General features: G+C 42.2%; 1 protein-coding gene across 1 annotated transcript in view; it reads left to right on the forward strand.

The window, feature by feature from the left end:
* Positions 1 to 14,894, forward strand: part of ANKRD50 (ankyrin repeat domain containing 50) — a 55,637-nt gene that overhangs the window by 13,295 nt on the left and 27,448 nt on the right. Inside the window, exon 3 of the mRNA XM_063309709.1 lies at positions 11,649 to 11,878. Within this exon, the coding sequence (XP_063165779.1) occupies positions 11,649 to 11,878 (230 nt within the window). The remainder of the gene's footprint in view (positions 1 to 11,648; positions 11,879 to 14,894) is intronic.

The following is a 14,894-nucleotide window of genomic DNA, read 5'->3' on the forward strand; positions in this document are numbered from 1 at the left end:
TTTGCTTGATCTCTCCTCCTCCCATCCCATGTATCCATTAAGAGAGAGTGGTCTAACTGCCACACACGGTAGTGCTAAAAACTGCTGTAGATATAAATCAAAATGGTATAGAGAAAGAATTTGGCTTGCTTTAGCATATGTTATGATCTAGACAAGTAGTTGTGACTGGAAGAGGTCAAATATGGGATTTCGGATTGCATGTTACCATAAATGGAAATATGTTATATCTGTTACAATGTTATATTTTTAAAGCATGTCATAATAAACTTGTACTTCTATATTATTACTGACTGTTTTAGGATAAATTACAGGACTTTGGATGACTTGTGTTTAACATATTAATGATTTGAAAAGAGATGAAACAAAGAGAGGTATATTTAAAGAAGACTATGGCTAAAGCAAATGTATATAAGGATATAATGCTACTAGAAGAGCATTATGGAAAGCTGGATTTGTTAACTGTTGCTGCTATATTAGTTTCCAAAAGGAACTCTAAGGTGATGTACTTTTACCTGTGAACTTATTACCTTGCCTATATTAGGTATGGGTATTCAGAAGAGAAATAAAACTCAGTACTGATAAATGCAGACTTTTGTGCAGTCTGGAAGGAGGTATTTTAAGAAATACCTCCTCCTTCTTCCAGTCTCTGTATACTCAATTCTACAAGACAGGCTATTTTTATATTTCAGAAGGACATCTGTTGTTGTAAAAAAGGTTGTGCATAATTCTATGGATTATAGATAAAAATACTACTTGCCTGTTATATAAAAGAAGTCTCCATGATAATTCAAGGTTGAAGTATTGCAAAGTACTTCCAAAGCACTCTTAGAAGTTAGTCCATAAATGAAGATGACCCAAAATGTTGAGGCAGGAATCATAAGTTTTATCTTTGAAAGTGTCATGCCATTTCCATGTGAAACAGCTACACTGGTTGCTCACTGCCTTTTGAGATCAATTGAAGCTGCTGACTTTGATGAACAAATCTTTGTTCAGCTTACATTCAAGCTACCACCAGAACAAAGTTCATCCCCTACTCTCCGGTCTTTAACAAATCACCTTTTACTGTTCCCACCATGGATATGTGTAAAATCAACAGCAAATTCTGCATCTTTTTTCCTATATTGAAATCTTTTGTGGGAGGAAAAGAAACTATTAGACATATTCCTTCTTTGTTACAGTTTAGGAAGGTGCTTAAAGCATATTTATTCACCTATTCCATGTATGTTTTAATGTTTTAAAAACTCTACATTTGTAAATTGGCATTGTAAAAGTAGTAGGTGACACATGTGAAGTGGAGAGAGTAAGCAAAAGAGGCCATGTTCTGGTCCCTGGGTGAGTGGCCCTGAAGAAAATGAGAGAAAATTCAGATTGTCCTCTTTGAAGATAGAGACAGAAGTTTGACCGGCTGAAAAAATTCCCTAGCTCTTGCCAAAAATAGACACTTTGTTGATATTGATCTGACCAATTCCACCAACATCCATCCCCCTCTCCCAGAACTGGGGAAAAATATAATACAGTCTTGAAGCTAATATCCATAGATTTTCCTCTCATTTCAGGCAGTTGAAAGGAAATTATAAAATTAATGGGAAACAGAAAAGGGAGTGGAAGTGGGGAAAGCTTAGTTCTTTCTTCCCTACCAGTGTAACAGACTTTGAATAATGTGTCTTCCTCCCAAATGTTCAGATTATTTTCCAACAGTTAAGGGAATGTAGAGTTGCGACAACAATGGCAAAAAACCTCTAACCATGTTCAGCTTATTTTTTAAAAATGCTGCCTCTGACAAGCTTAAGCCACAGATGAAATATGGTAAACTAAGGCAGTATGCACTTATAACACTCCTACAACTATTTTTTAAAACTGAGACAGTACAATAGATGAAACCATTTGACGATCATGAAGCAGTGAACAAAGAAAAAAATGAAGGAAAATTTCCAGGAGTTGCATGGTGCTGTTCCACATCCAAGCCATAATGCCACTATTTCATTTGCACACAGCAATGTAATGCAATGTAGTGTCAATAGTACATAACATTCTCAGTGGCTTGTTCTGCAGTTTTATCAAGACCAAAATCAGAAACTGGCAGCATTAGCTTTGGACAAAAGCTGTTTTTGGTGGGACACAACCCCAGCACCTTCTCTGCTAGGAAAAGCCATAGTTGTAGGGTTTATTCCTGAAAAGCGAAAATTGCCGTAAGGGGCTTATAAAGCTGTAGTAATAGCAATTATTGTAAGTTAGAGGGATTTTTTTTCTTTTTTTACATATTTCTATTCCTTCTGTCATATTTCAATGAATCTTGGGCACAGCATGTTTCAGACAAATTATTAAATCAAAAATATCTAGTGATATACAATGAGTAATGCTTTGGGGGGGGTTATGGATATATCTATAGAAATTGCAACCACTAGCAAGATGTGTCTTAGAAACTAGATGCTCCGCTTAAGTCTTATGATGCATGACAGACACACTAAAATTTATTACATACCAATTTTTGCCACTCTCAGAATGTTTTAAAAGTTCAGTTATTGGTGTTGGTAATAAACAGCTGTCTTGGAAGAATGGTGTAAGAAGTAGTTCATTTTGATTTGAAACTGTCCTAACAGCCAGGAACCACACTGAGACAAGGAGTAGGTCTCTAGTGTTTTATTACTGCTACATAACAGAGAATCCTAACAAACTGAAGAAGCGTGGGAAAACCCAGACATATAAACCCCAAAGACTAAGGCGGGCCCGATCTGTGTCTCTTTGAATGGCCACCTAATTCCTCAGTACTGTGCATGCGCTTTACAGCCTGGATGGGAGCCCCCTGCTCGCCATCCTCACTCATGACAGAAACCAACTTCCTATGGATCTTGTGGGGAGAGGGTTGGAGGGTGTGTATGTGTGTGTGTATAGATATAGATATGGATATATAGATATATTGTTTCCTAGGCAAGATGATTTTATAGCAGGAATAGTCCTATTGAATAACTTGCAGAATGGACTTCAAGTCCTGATGCAATTAGGAACTACAAAAATAACTCTAAATGTGCTGAGACCTACCTGAAATAATGCCACTTTTGCAGTAGGATTTCTGGCTTTGGGGAGCTGAGGGCAACTATAATGTATAATTGATTATTGATTATGTGCCATCAAGTTGGTGTCAACTCCAAGCAATCACATAGACAGTTCTTCTCCACAATGTCCCCAACTACCCTTCAGGTCCCCCAGCGGTGCACCCATTGCCTCTGTAATCAAGTTCATCCACCTTCTTGCTGGTTATTCTCTTCTTTTTCTTTCCATTATTGTCATGTTCACCGTTTCAGTGTTGCTGGTACATCGTAACATTTTGCATGTCATTTTACTGATACGTGTTTCATCTGGGAAGGGCGGAGGATTCCATCTCGGGGAGTTGTTATCTGTTGGCTGCTGGGTTGGAATGTGTTTGGGTTATCTCATGTGTTCAAGGTTACTTTCCCAGGATAGCAGTTGAAACGGTTACCAGCACCTGGGGGGGGGGGGCGTTTGTAACGGCAGGGCGAGGGGAGGGATTACGTTTGAGCCGAGGGTTTTTAGTTTGTATTTGGCGCGCTTTTACTCATTCTCAGCTTTCTCTGTATTTGCATACTATTCTTTTAATAAATCAGATATCATTAAGTACCTGCTTGTGAGTCTGAGTCTATTAGGATAGGCAACCATTACATAAAGCTGAGAATCAAAATATTTTCTCCGTTAGCCCCTTTCCAAATTTATTTTGTGAGGGGAAGTGCTAGCGATGAGCAAACCAAATCCCCAAACCATGGAAAGCGAGGAATTGAGTGAGGGGGAACCCGACTCTACAGTAATAAGAATGGAGAGAGTCCCTCCTCGAGAGACTTCAGAAGTTCGGGAGGGGTCGAGCTTCAGCCCAGGAGATGAGGAGGTTGGAGATAAAAGAGCCCCTGAACCGACCGGTGAGTCACCAGGCGAGTTGATCACCTGGGATGAGACACAGGGAACCCTACCAGGGATGTCAAGAACGTCTTGGAAGCAGCGGTACCCGTTGTCCCCAACCGTGGTGAGGCAAGAGAGAAAAGAGGATTCCCAAACCCCTGATCGTATAAAACTGGTGGAGGCTAAATTGGAGTCCTTAGAATTCATGTCTCGGAAAATGTCCATGGACTGGGGTCCACGGGAGAGGAGGAGAGAGGAGTCTAGTCATAGGTATTCGACTCCTTCTTCTCTCCCACCTTCCCCGGAGGAAAGGAGTAGAACCCGGCACCGAGAGGAAGTGAGAGCGCCGAGGGTAAGAATTTCAAGGTCCCCTCCTTGAAAGCGGAGATCCTTGGGGGCTAGAAGGAAGCCTGATCGTCCAGAGGTGGCGAAGGGACCACCTGGAATGGGGGTAAAGGACTTTACCGTTAAATTTGATGGAGATCCAACTAAGCTGTCATTCTTCCTTACCAAGGCAAGGAGTTATATGGACAAATGGGAACAGTGTTTCTGCTCAGAAAGAGCCAAAATTAATGCCATTGCCACTAAGCTCAAGGGGCGGCCGGCCGATTGGTACATACAGTTATGTCAATCGGAGGCCCCTGAGCTGGAGGAGTTTGAGGAATTCCTGTGGGCGTTAAAATTACACTTAGAAGACCCATTAGCTAAGGAAAGAGCAAAACGGGCATTGAGGGAGCTGTGCCAGGGCCCACAATCGGTGGCAGATTACGCTCTGGAATTTAAGGCTTTGGCTGGGAAAGTTGAGGATTGGTCCCAATCCACCCTGATAGAGCTTTTTAAGGACGGTCTGAATATGGAGGTCCTAAGGTGGTCGCTTGGGCGAGACGACCCAGATTCTCTATATGAGTGGATACAGCTGGCAGGGAAGGCTGAGCATGCCCATGAAACTTTTGCTCACCGGAAGGTGATGAAATTTGCTAGGCTCCGCAAGGGTTCCCACACTGCTGCACCCACTGGAAAATCCGGCCAACATGCTTGGGAAGAGGAGCGAGAACACCGCTATGCGAAGGGACAATGTGTCCGATGCGGGAAGGACGGTCACCGAGCAGCGGCGTGCCCGAAAGGAAAGTCCGAAGAACGTCCGGGAAAGTCGTCGGGGAAATCTCCCTCTTTACCCAGGAAAATGAAGGCGGCTTTAGCTGAGACTGAAGTGGAGAAAATTCCTTACTTCGGGGACGAGGGGGAGCCCGATATACTCCAACGCCAGCCACCTGCTTTAAAGGGCGCCTCTGGGCAGGTGGTAGAGGAAGAATGCGACCATATTTCGGTGAGTGGCAACTACCCCACACTGACAGTGAAAGTGAAGCTAGGCTCCTGCACAAGAACTGTGGAAGTGTGGGCTTTGATCGATTCAGGGTGTTCGCGCTGCTTGATGCACTCTGATGTGGTGACTGCTTTGGAGTTACCCAGTTTCCCTCTAAATCGCCCCATGATTTTTACTCAGCTTGATGGCTCTATGGCGGGGGGAAAGCCAGTCACCCATTCCACGGGCATGGTGGCGTTAGAAATGGGCAGCCACCGTGAGGGCCTGCCATTTGTAGTGGCGCCTGTGGGGCCACTTTAGTCATTCTGGGGATTCCTTGGTTGGTCCAGCAAAACCCATATATAAATTGGGTGCATAGGACTTTGACTTTTGGGGATGGTTTCTATCAAGCCCCTGGGGAGGATGACGCTCCGCAGGCAGCAGTGGGGAGGGCGGTGGCAGCAACCCCGCATTTCGCTGCCACCCCACTGGAAGGCTTGCTGGAGCAATACCAGAGTTTTGCAGATGTGTTTGGTGAGAAGGAGGTGGACCAACTCCCACCTCATTGAAAAACTGACTGTGCAATAGAGTTGGTCCCAGATGCACAACTGCCAAAGCCAAAAATCTATGCCATGACACAAAAGGAACTGGCGGCGCTACGAGAGTTTGTGGACAAAAACTTGACCAGGGGTTTTATTGAACCAGCTAATTCGCCAGTGGGTGCCCCCATTTTGTTTCGAGCGAAGAAGGATGGGACATTGAGACTTTGTACAGATTACCGCGGATTAAATGCGGTTTCGATATTAAACAAATATCCTTTGCCAATAAGAAAAGACATGTTAGCACATCTGGCCAAGGGGAAAATCTTCTCTAAGCTGGATTTGAAGGAAGCTTATTTCCGTATCCGTATACAGGAGGGGGATGAGTGGAAGACTGCTTTCAATTGTCCTCTGGGCTCTTTCCAGTACAAGGTTTTGCTGTTTGGTTTGGCGGGGGCACCCGGGGTGTTTATGCAATTGATCAATGAAGTGTTACATCAGCATTTGTTCAAAGGGGTACTGGTTTATTTGGATGATGGTTTTGATTTATACTGAAACGGTGGAGGAACATGAGCGCTTGGTGAAGCAAGTACTTAGCAAACTGAGAAAGGCTGAGCTTTATGCTAAACTGTCTAAGTGTGAATTTCATAAGACTCAGCTTGACTATTTGGGGTACAGGATTTCGGACAAGGGTATTGAAATAGACCCTGCGAAGATTCAAGCTATTTTGGAGTGGGAGCGCCCGCGCACTCGCAGGCAGCTCCAGAGTTTTCTTGGCTTTTCCAACTATTATCGCCAGTTCATTCAGGGGTTCGCAGAAATTGCATTGCCTCTCACTGATTTATTACGTACCAAGGGGCTGGGCGACACACGAAAGGTGAAAAACCCGGGAGCATTGCTCAATTGGACACCTGAATGCCAGTTGGCTTTCGACAAACTCAAAAGCCTGTTCACTGCTGAACCTATTCTGCAACACCCTGATCCCACTAGACCCTTTGTGGTTCAAGTGGATGCTTCCGATTTCTCAATTGGAGCACTCTTGCTGCAGGGGGATGCTGCGGGTTGCCTGAAGCCCTGTGCGTATTTGTCCTGCAAATTTTCTGAGACGGAAAGGCGATGGCATGTTTGGAAAAAGAGGCTTTTGCAGTCAAGGCTGCTTTGGACACATGGCGCCACCTCTTAGAGGGGGCCAAATGTCCTTTTGAAGTTTGGACTGACTATAAGAATTTGGAAGCGCTCAGCACGCCCCATAAACACAGTCCTAAGCAGATCCGCTGGGCTCAATTTTTCAATCGCTTTGATTTCAAGTTGAGGTTCATTCTGGGCAAGAAAACTTCCTGGCTGATGCGCTTTCCCACCTGCCCCAGGATTCAGTCCAGGCACCTGACGTTGTGGGTACACTGTGGATGGAACCCCAGTTGGGATTGCAAGCTGTCACTCGCAGTCAGACTCGTGCGCAGCTGCCCTCAGCTTCGGTTTCACCGGCTGGGGGAAGACCGGTGGTTCCTTTGCAATTGCAACAAAATTTTCTCTCAGAACTGAAATCTGACACTTGGTTGCAAGCAAATAGAGACAATGTTACATTTGACAGAGGCTTCACTTGGAAGCAGAACCGCCTCTATGTCCCTGACAGTTTGCGAAGGGAGATTTTGAGTAGATCTCATGATGATAAACTGGCTGGTCATTTTGGCTTCATGAAAACCTTGCACCTGGTACGCCGTCAATTCTGGTGGCCTACATTAAGATGGGATGTCAAAGAATATGTTCCTTCGTGTCCTGTCTGTGCCATGTCTAAACGGAAGGGGGGCAAACCGCAAGGCTTGCTGCAGCCTGTGGCCAGTCCCTCCCGCCCTTGGGAGGAGATCTCCATGGATTTTATTTTTGAACTGCCTCCTAGTCAGAGAAAGACTGATTTTGGTGGTGAAGGACTACCTTTCCAAACAAGCCCATTTCATTCCATGTGCCTCCATTCTGTCTGCTCAACAGTTAGCCCGTCTATTCCTACTCCACATCTACAGGATTCACGGGAGCCCCTCCCGTTTGGTCACAGACCGCGGAACACAGTTTACTTCTCAGTTTTGGAGGGCATTTTTAAAGCTGGTGGGCACTAAGCAAGCATTGTCCACTGCGTCGCATCTGGAGACTGACGGATCTACAGAGGCTCTTAATTCTACCCTTGAACAATTTTTGCGGGCATTTGTCAACTATCAGCAGGACAATTGGGTTGATCTCCTGCCTTTTGCTGAAGTGGCTTACAACAACGCCGTCCATCAGAGCACAGGGCACACCCCTTTCCGTACTGTGTTTGGCAGGGATTTTGTTCCCATTCCTGATTTACCTCAACCCACAACACCGCCCTGTTCTGCTTCTGATTGGGCTGCGCACCTGGGTGATTCCTGGCCAGTTATTCAACAAGCATTGGCATATGCCCAGTCCGCCTACAAACTGCATGCTGATAAGCGACGAGCCCTTCAACCTGCTTTCAAAGTTGGTGATAAGGTCTACATTTCCACCAAGTTCATTAAGTCTCCTCAGCCCTCGAAAAAATTGTCTCCTAAATTTGTTGGTCCTTTTCCCATTGTGGGACTTGTGAACCCTGTCACGTTTAAATTGGATTTGCCTCACAATCTTAGACGTTTACATCCTGTTTTTCATTGCAGCTTGCTCAAGCCTGTCAACCACTCCGATCGGTGGCATCTGCAGCCTACACCTCCTGCGCCAATTATGATTGACGGACAGCAACATTTTGAGGTGAAGGAGGTCCTTGATTCTCGCAGGCTTCGTGACACCTTGCAGTACTTCATTCAGTGGAAACATTTCCCCCACCCTGAGTGGGTGGCTGCCCGCGATGTTCAATCTCCTGTTTTAGTTAGACGCTTTCATCTCGCTTATCCTATGAAACCTGCTCCTTAGTATTTTTGGGGGGGCGGTATGTCATGTTCACCATTCCAATGTTGCTGGTACATCGTAACATTTCGCATGTCATTTTGCTGATACGTGTTTCATCTGGGAAGGGCGGAGGATTCCATCTCGGGGAGTTGTTATCTGTTGGCTGCTGGGTTGGAATGTGTTTGGGTTATCTCATGTGTTCAAGGTTACTTTCCCAGGACATCAGTAGAAACGGTTACCAGCACCTGGGGGGGGGCGTTTGTAACGGCAGGGCGAGGGGAGGGATTATGTTTGAGCCGAGGGTTTTTAGTTTGTATTTGGCGCGCTTTTACTCATTCTCAGCTTTCTCTGTATTTGCATACTATTCTTTTAATAAATCAGATATCATTAAGTACCTGCTTGTGAGTCTGAGTCTATTAGGATAGGCAACCATTACAATTATGGACTTCTCAAGGGAGATATGTTTTTACATAATATGTCCAAAATATGATAATTTGTGCTATAATTCGTTTGTTTTCCTATCTATCCATATTATCCTCAAGAGTTTTCTGTAGGACCAAAGTTTACAAGCATCAATACTTTTTCTATCCTGCATAATATATTATGCCTATGGCTTTTTAATAACTTAAACAAAAATAACAATTATTTCTATGTTCAGTTGTTAGGAACTGAGGTGTTTCCACTCTAACCTAATGTTGATGAATGTTTAATAAATATCCAAGTTTGTTTACTATATGTAACTTAATGTGCTATTAAAAGAGAAAGTTCAATGGGCTGGTTACCTTTTTAGGGTTGATACGTTGCAGAGACAAAATGGTGAAGCCAGTGTTGATCCCTGAGCAGAATTGCCTTGAACTCCACAGCAATGGACCCCCTTAGCTTTGTCCAGCTAATTATATTCAACTATAGTTGAATATAGTGTCTTTGCTAAAGTTGGTATTTTCCTAATCAATTTGTCATCAGGGAGGCTTGAAACAGCTTGCCTTCTGGCTTATTATGTTCAATTGATGTTCCCTTAGCGTCTTCGCTAATACTGGAAAGTTTGACCAATTTCACTTTAAAGAATCTGTAGACTACACAACCTTCCCAGTCCTGCTTCCACTCTATGGTCCAAAGGTGGGATTAGGCAGCTGGACACACCAATGTCAATTTAACTAATTTTCATAAAGGCAACAACAGGCAATTCTATATAAATATAACAATCTAAAGTCAAAAGTAATTCAGGGATCAAGTGACATAGAATACAGTGGATATCAATGTTAATCAGTTATTGAAAGATATCATATAGAAGAACATTTATTATCTTTCCAGAGGGAAGGATAATGAATAAAGAATTTAAATATTTGTTTGCAAAGCTCATTGCTCTGGGAAAGCTACCAGAATGGCATGTTTTTCTTAAGTAATTTGCCATACTGGTTGTGATCCAGTAATTTTCCTCAGAGCCAGTTTGATGTAGTGTTTAAGGCATCGGACTAGGAACTGGGAGATGGTGAGTTCTAGTCATGCCTTGGATACAAAGCCAATCAGATGATCTTGGGCCAGGCCCTCTCTCTCAGCTCTAGGAAGGAGGCAATAGCAAACAACTTCTGAAAAACCTTTCCAAGAAAACTGCAGGGACTTGTCCAGGCACAAAATTGTCTTGAAGGCACACACACACACACAAAAAAACAGATGGGAACTTTCTGATGCTCCAAATATGCTTGGGACTGGACTGTATCTAAAATATTTACTTCTAGGAAATTATTGAGAAATGGCCAGATTGGTTCATAGCAGAAGATATGTTCTGATATTCTCTGATGGCATGGTGCTATAATCTGTGCCACAGCCAAGACCTTTCCCATGTTTCCAATAGTGGGAGGCAGAAAAGAGCCTCCTCAGTGGGTCCTGATACTTGGGGAGGTATATACCGTGAGAATGTGTACTGTACCTGCTATGACACTGTATTACATTTCCACACTGCTTATGGCTTTTAATATCTTCATTTTCCCCTTGAATGAATGAAGGTATTGCTAGAACATGCAGTTATTTTACAACTGGTATTATTAATTCTGCATGTTACTGACAACTATGCACTTGCCACATTGTGCACTGACTGCATTTTCTGTACTAACTTTGAGGGTAGCCTCATGTAGATCATTACTAGCAGCCAATTATTCCTGCCTAGGAATGGTCATAGTTCATGGGGCAGGGGAGCTAAAACTGAGCCAAATCAATCCAGGTCACTGTGATTATTGTATCTTGTTAGAAAGGAAGCTTGAATGATTACTAAGCTGGGACTTTTATCTTCAGAAAGACTGTAATCCATTTCTCAGAACTGGAAGTTATTACACACAAGCAAAATGTGTACTTGATTGTCTTCAACATTTCAGTTTTCGATTTGTTTTCCCAATTTGCTGCCCACTGGTCATATTAGGAATACAATTTTCCAGAGTTCTCAACTAGCGTGGCTAATGACTGCTTCAAGTTCTGAAGAATTCTAGTGCCAACATGTCAGGTTTACATAAGAAACAAATAATAAAAAAGCCTGATAATGATAAAGAACCCCCAACAATATCAAGAAAACGTTTTAATGCATAGTGCATAGCGAGCATAATTTTTGTCTACATGTTCCACTGTCACATAATTTCTAATAAAGTGAGAGAATGTATGTATTGGTGTTAGGCAAATTCCAAAGAGGTTCTTCATTTGCATATGTATGCATATGAAGCTCCTTTTCAAAGTTTAAAATCGTTTCTTCTTTTTTCCGATTTGTTTGACTACTTTAGAAACTCTTTTCAGCTGTCTCTGCATGCCTTATATTGAAACAGAGTAGGTGTAGAAATGTGGAGATAGCTGGGAAGGAACAGCTTCTGAAGCAGCCATAAAAGCCTGGAAAAATTGCAGATGCTTTCATTATTTGAAAATAGATGTTTTATACATACTTGCACATGTTCTTTTTAAGCCATTGCTTAGCCCTAGTGTTATGTGTATACACGTAATTCTTATATTTCTTTCCTTTTTTGTTTCAGGTGTATTCTACTCCCACTTCTGGGAACCAAGCCCCCCCAACAAAGTTTCTTTCTCTTGGTAGATTCAGTAGATGAGGGGTGTAATATTGCAGAAGGTGACCAGACATCTGCAGGCTTATCTGGAACTATAGCTGAGCTTCTAGCTACTCACTATGAATTTTTTCCTCCATGGTTGCTGCTCGTCTGTTCTGCTCGAAAACAGAATAAAGCTGTTACAAAGTTGTTTACTGGTGAGTACACATCTCAGTGAGATAATAATTATTTGTCATTTGTACAGTGTTTTCAGATCATTGTATAGGAAGCAGTATACAGAAAGTAGTATGAAGTAGATATTAAAAAATAAATAGCTGCACCATTAACTTCTGTGAGCAATCTATCTATATTCTTGGGATATGTACATTTTGTTTAGGATTTATATACTCTAGATGTCATAAGATAGCTCACCTGACTGATTTTGACTGTTCTTTGGGGGAAAAACAAAAAGTAAGCAGGGTCAGACTTGGTTAGTAATTAGATGGGAAATCACCAGGAAATCCCAGGGCTATAGTCTAGACTGGTGTAAGCCAAAAAGCATCCTGGAAAAAGGCAGTGGCAACTGACCTCCATACTGTTGCCAAGAAAACTGTGTAGACTTTCCCGTATAGACTCCAGAGTCAAGCTTGACTCAATCAAAACTTTATATTTAGTCTAAATATAAATATTTGGAAGGTGCCAGGTGCATACATTTGTGTGTCTTTCTCCCCCCCACCCCCGTAAAAATCTAGATTTGCCACCTTATTTTCTAGGAGTGGAAATTATATTTTGCAAGTTTGTTGAATGGGTGTAGCTGCATTTGATTATGGGAGTGCTGTTGGCAAAAGCTATTGGGAATCTTCTACAACTTGTTGTTCCAGTCTTGGCTGACTTATGAGCTCATTTTGTCACTCTGCTGCTATTGTTCTTGAGATTTCCCTTAAATGCGAAGAAGCATAAGCAGTGGATTTCCAGCCTGCATATAAAGCTGCTTGTTTAAGAAAGATTTCAGAAGAACCACATCTTTTCTTAAAAAAGGCAAATTAGTAAAGCAAGCGGTATGGTTTGCCACAGAAGGTCCTTGTGCTGTTCACATTTAGACTACACCAATGATATATTTAATGCCTAACTGGCATCAATGTTAGCTTCTGGTAAAAAGGGGTGGGGGTGGGGGGTCCAGGACATCAGTGGAAAAAAATGGGAAAGTTGAAATAACTCCCTGTGACAGAGATAATAATTAATATTTGGAAGAATGTGTCAGCTGCTTGAAAGCACACAGGAACTTGTTTTGTTTTGTGTTGCATTTGTTTCATCGCTGCATTTTTAAGGAATAATTTTTTTCTTACCCTCAGAGCAAAAGTTTGTAAGTTGAAATGAATTAATCATAACTAAATTTCTAAAACAAATGTGTGGATCCAGACATCATATAAGTGGATTTAGCTACTAAAACAAGAGGGGGAGCCAGCATCTGAACCTCTAGAGGTTCCACACTTTACTTGAGTTGTTTTACAATCAAGTGGTAGAGCACCTGGAATCTAAACAAACATTCGTTTTGCATAATCGTGTCTTGGTGCATGTGTATATGCATATGGTTATACAAGATTTTCCTTAAAACTACCAGCAGCTATTTTAGCTTTGCCTCAGTGGTGAAGTGTGAGAATGAACATACAAAGCTATACAACATGCTCATTCATGCTCCCTGTTGCTTTTTGTTTTACATTTGCTATTTCTCTCTGTTGCATAACCTTTTTACCTTATCCCACTTCACTACTACAGGCGAAAAAAATGCTTATACATGTACATATCTGTCTGTATGTAAAGGTAATACAAACTCCTCAATTTTCTAGAAGCAGATTTGTAGTTGATTTCTGAATCCACCATTTGATTTGCAGATGATGACAAGAAAGTAAAATTAAATGGCTTAATTGTTCTATAAAAAAAAGGAACACAAAATCTTTTTTATTGTAGGGACATATAACCTTTAGCTTTCAGAGCATCTCCCAAAATTCTATCTGCATACAAATGTTAAGGTAACTGAACTATGTCAACCAAGGTGTTGGGATTAGCCATGAAATATCAGGAGGTCTGTGAGTAACTGTTGAACTTTGGCCAGGAAGCCTGTAGGAGGCTCCTGAATATCCTTTGTATGTTTAGAAGAACAGTCTTATGGCAGGGGAGGGAGTGGGACAGTGGGGAAACAGTCCTAACTGTTGGACAGAATGAATGAGTTTTTCAAATGACCTGATGAATTGTGGAACAGATCCACTGAATTTTGGAAGGCTCTCGTCATTTTTTTCCTGGCCAAATAAAATGTGTTTGCTAAGCACATGGTCTGAGAAGGAAAAGCGTGTACTTGTAACAGACTCACTGACCAGGTATGCAGCTAGTGGATAGAGCCACATTCCTCAGTCTCACAAGCACTTTTTAGAACAGTGTTTCTCAACCTTAACTAATTTAAGATGTGTGGACTTCAATTCCCAGGGCATGGCTGGCTGGGGAGTTCTGGGTGTGGAAGTCCACACATCTTAAAGTTGTTAAGGTTGAGAAACACTGCTTTCGAAAGAGGACTGACTATCAAAACTGTATCTAGCTAACTGGAGAGAAAACAGGAATAAGAGAGTTTTGAAAATAAGTTATGCTCATCCTGTAGCTTGTTCTATGTTCATCTTCCTAACAGAAGAGTGTGATAATTACTGCTGTTGTCTCCTTAATAGAGGAAAAGGTGAAAGGACTGGATGTCAACCTTTCTTCTTCAAGACTTCTCACGAAGTTGAATAGCACATGGGCATCACAGAGAGATCTCTCTGTGAAGGCCAGCAAATGGGAGCACCAAGGAGAAAAGGGCAGAGGAGAAGGTGGGACGGGCTGCCCTTCAGAAGGATAGGGAGAACTGTACTTGTCAAGAGTTCTGCAAACATTATTGGAAGGTTTAAAGTAAACTGACAGTGGGGAGAGAGAGGAAGAGATAAAGGCAAAGACTCAGTGGAGAAATGCTGGGCATTAAGAAAATGGCTGCATACAATAATGGCGGAGGCACTAGGCAGAAAGCAGTACTAAAACTCCAACACAACAGTACATAGACTTGTAAACAGCTATCTATTAAGTCTCCGGTGTCTGTACACTAGTCCCCAGATAATGGGTAACAAGCAGACAGAAATAGATCCTAATACAGGAAATCAAATATTATCTTCTAGGTTTCAAAGAAATCCGGTAGGATGAGACTCAAGATTGGAT

This window comes from Candoia aspera, chromosome 8, assembly GCF_035149785.1.
Source record: "Candoia aspera isolate rCanAsp1 chromosome 8, rCanAsp1.hap2, whole genome shotgun sequence".
Classification (NCBI taxonomy): Eukaryota; Metazoa; Chordata; class Lepidosauria; order Squamata; family Boidae; genus Candoia; species Candoia aspera.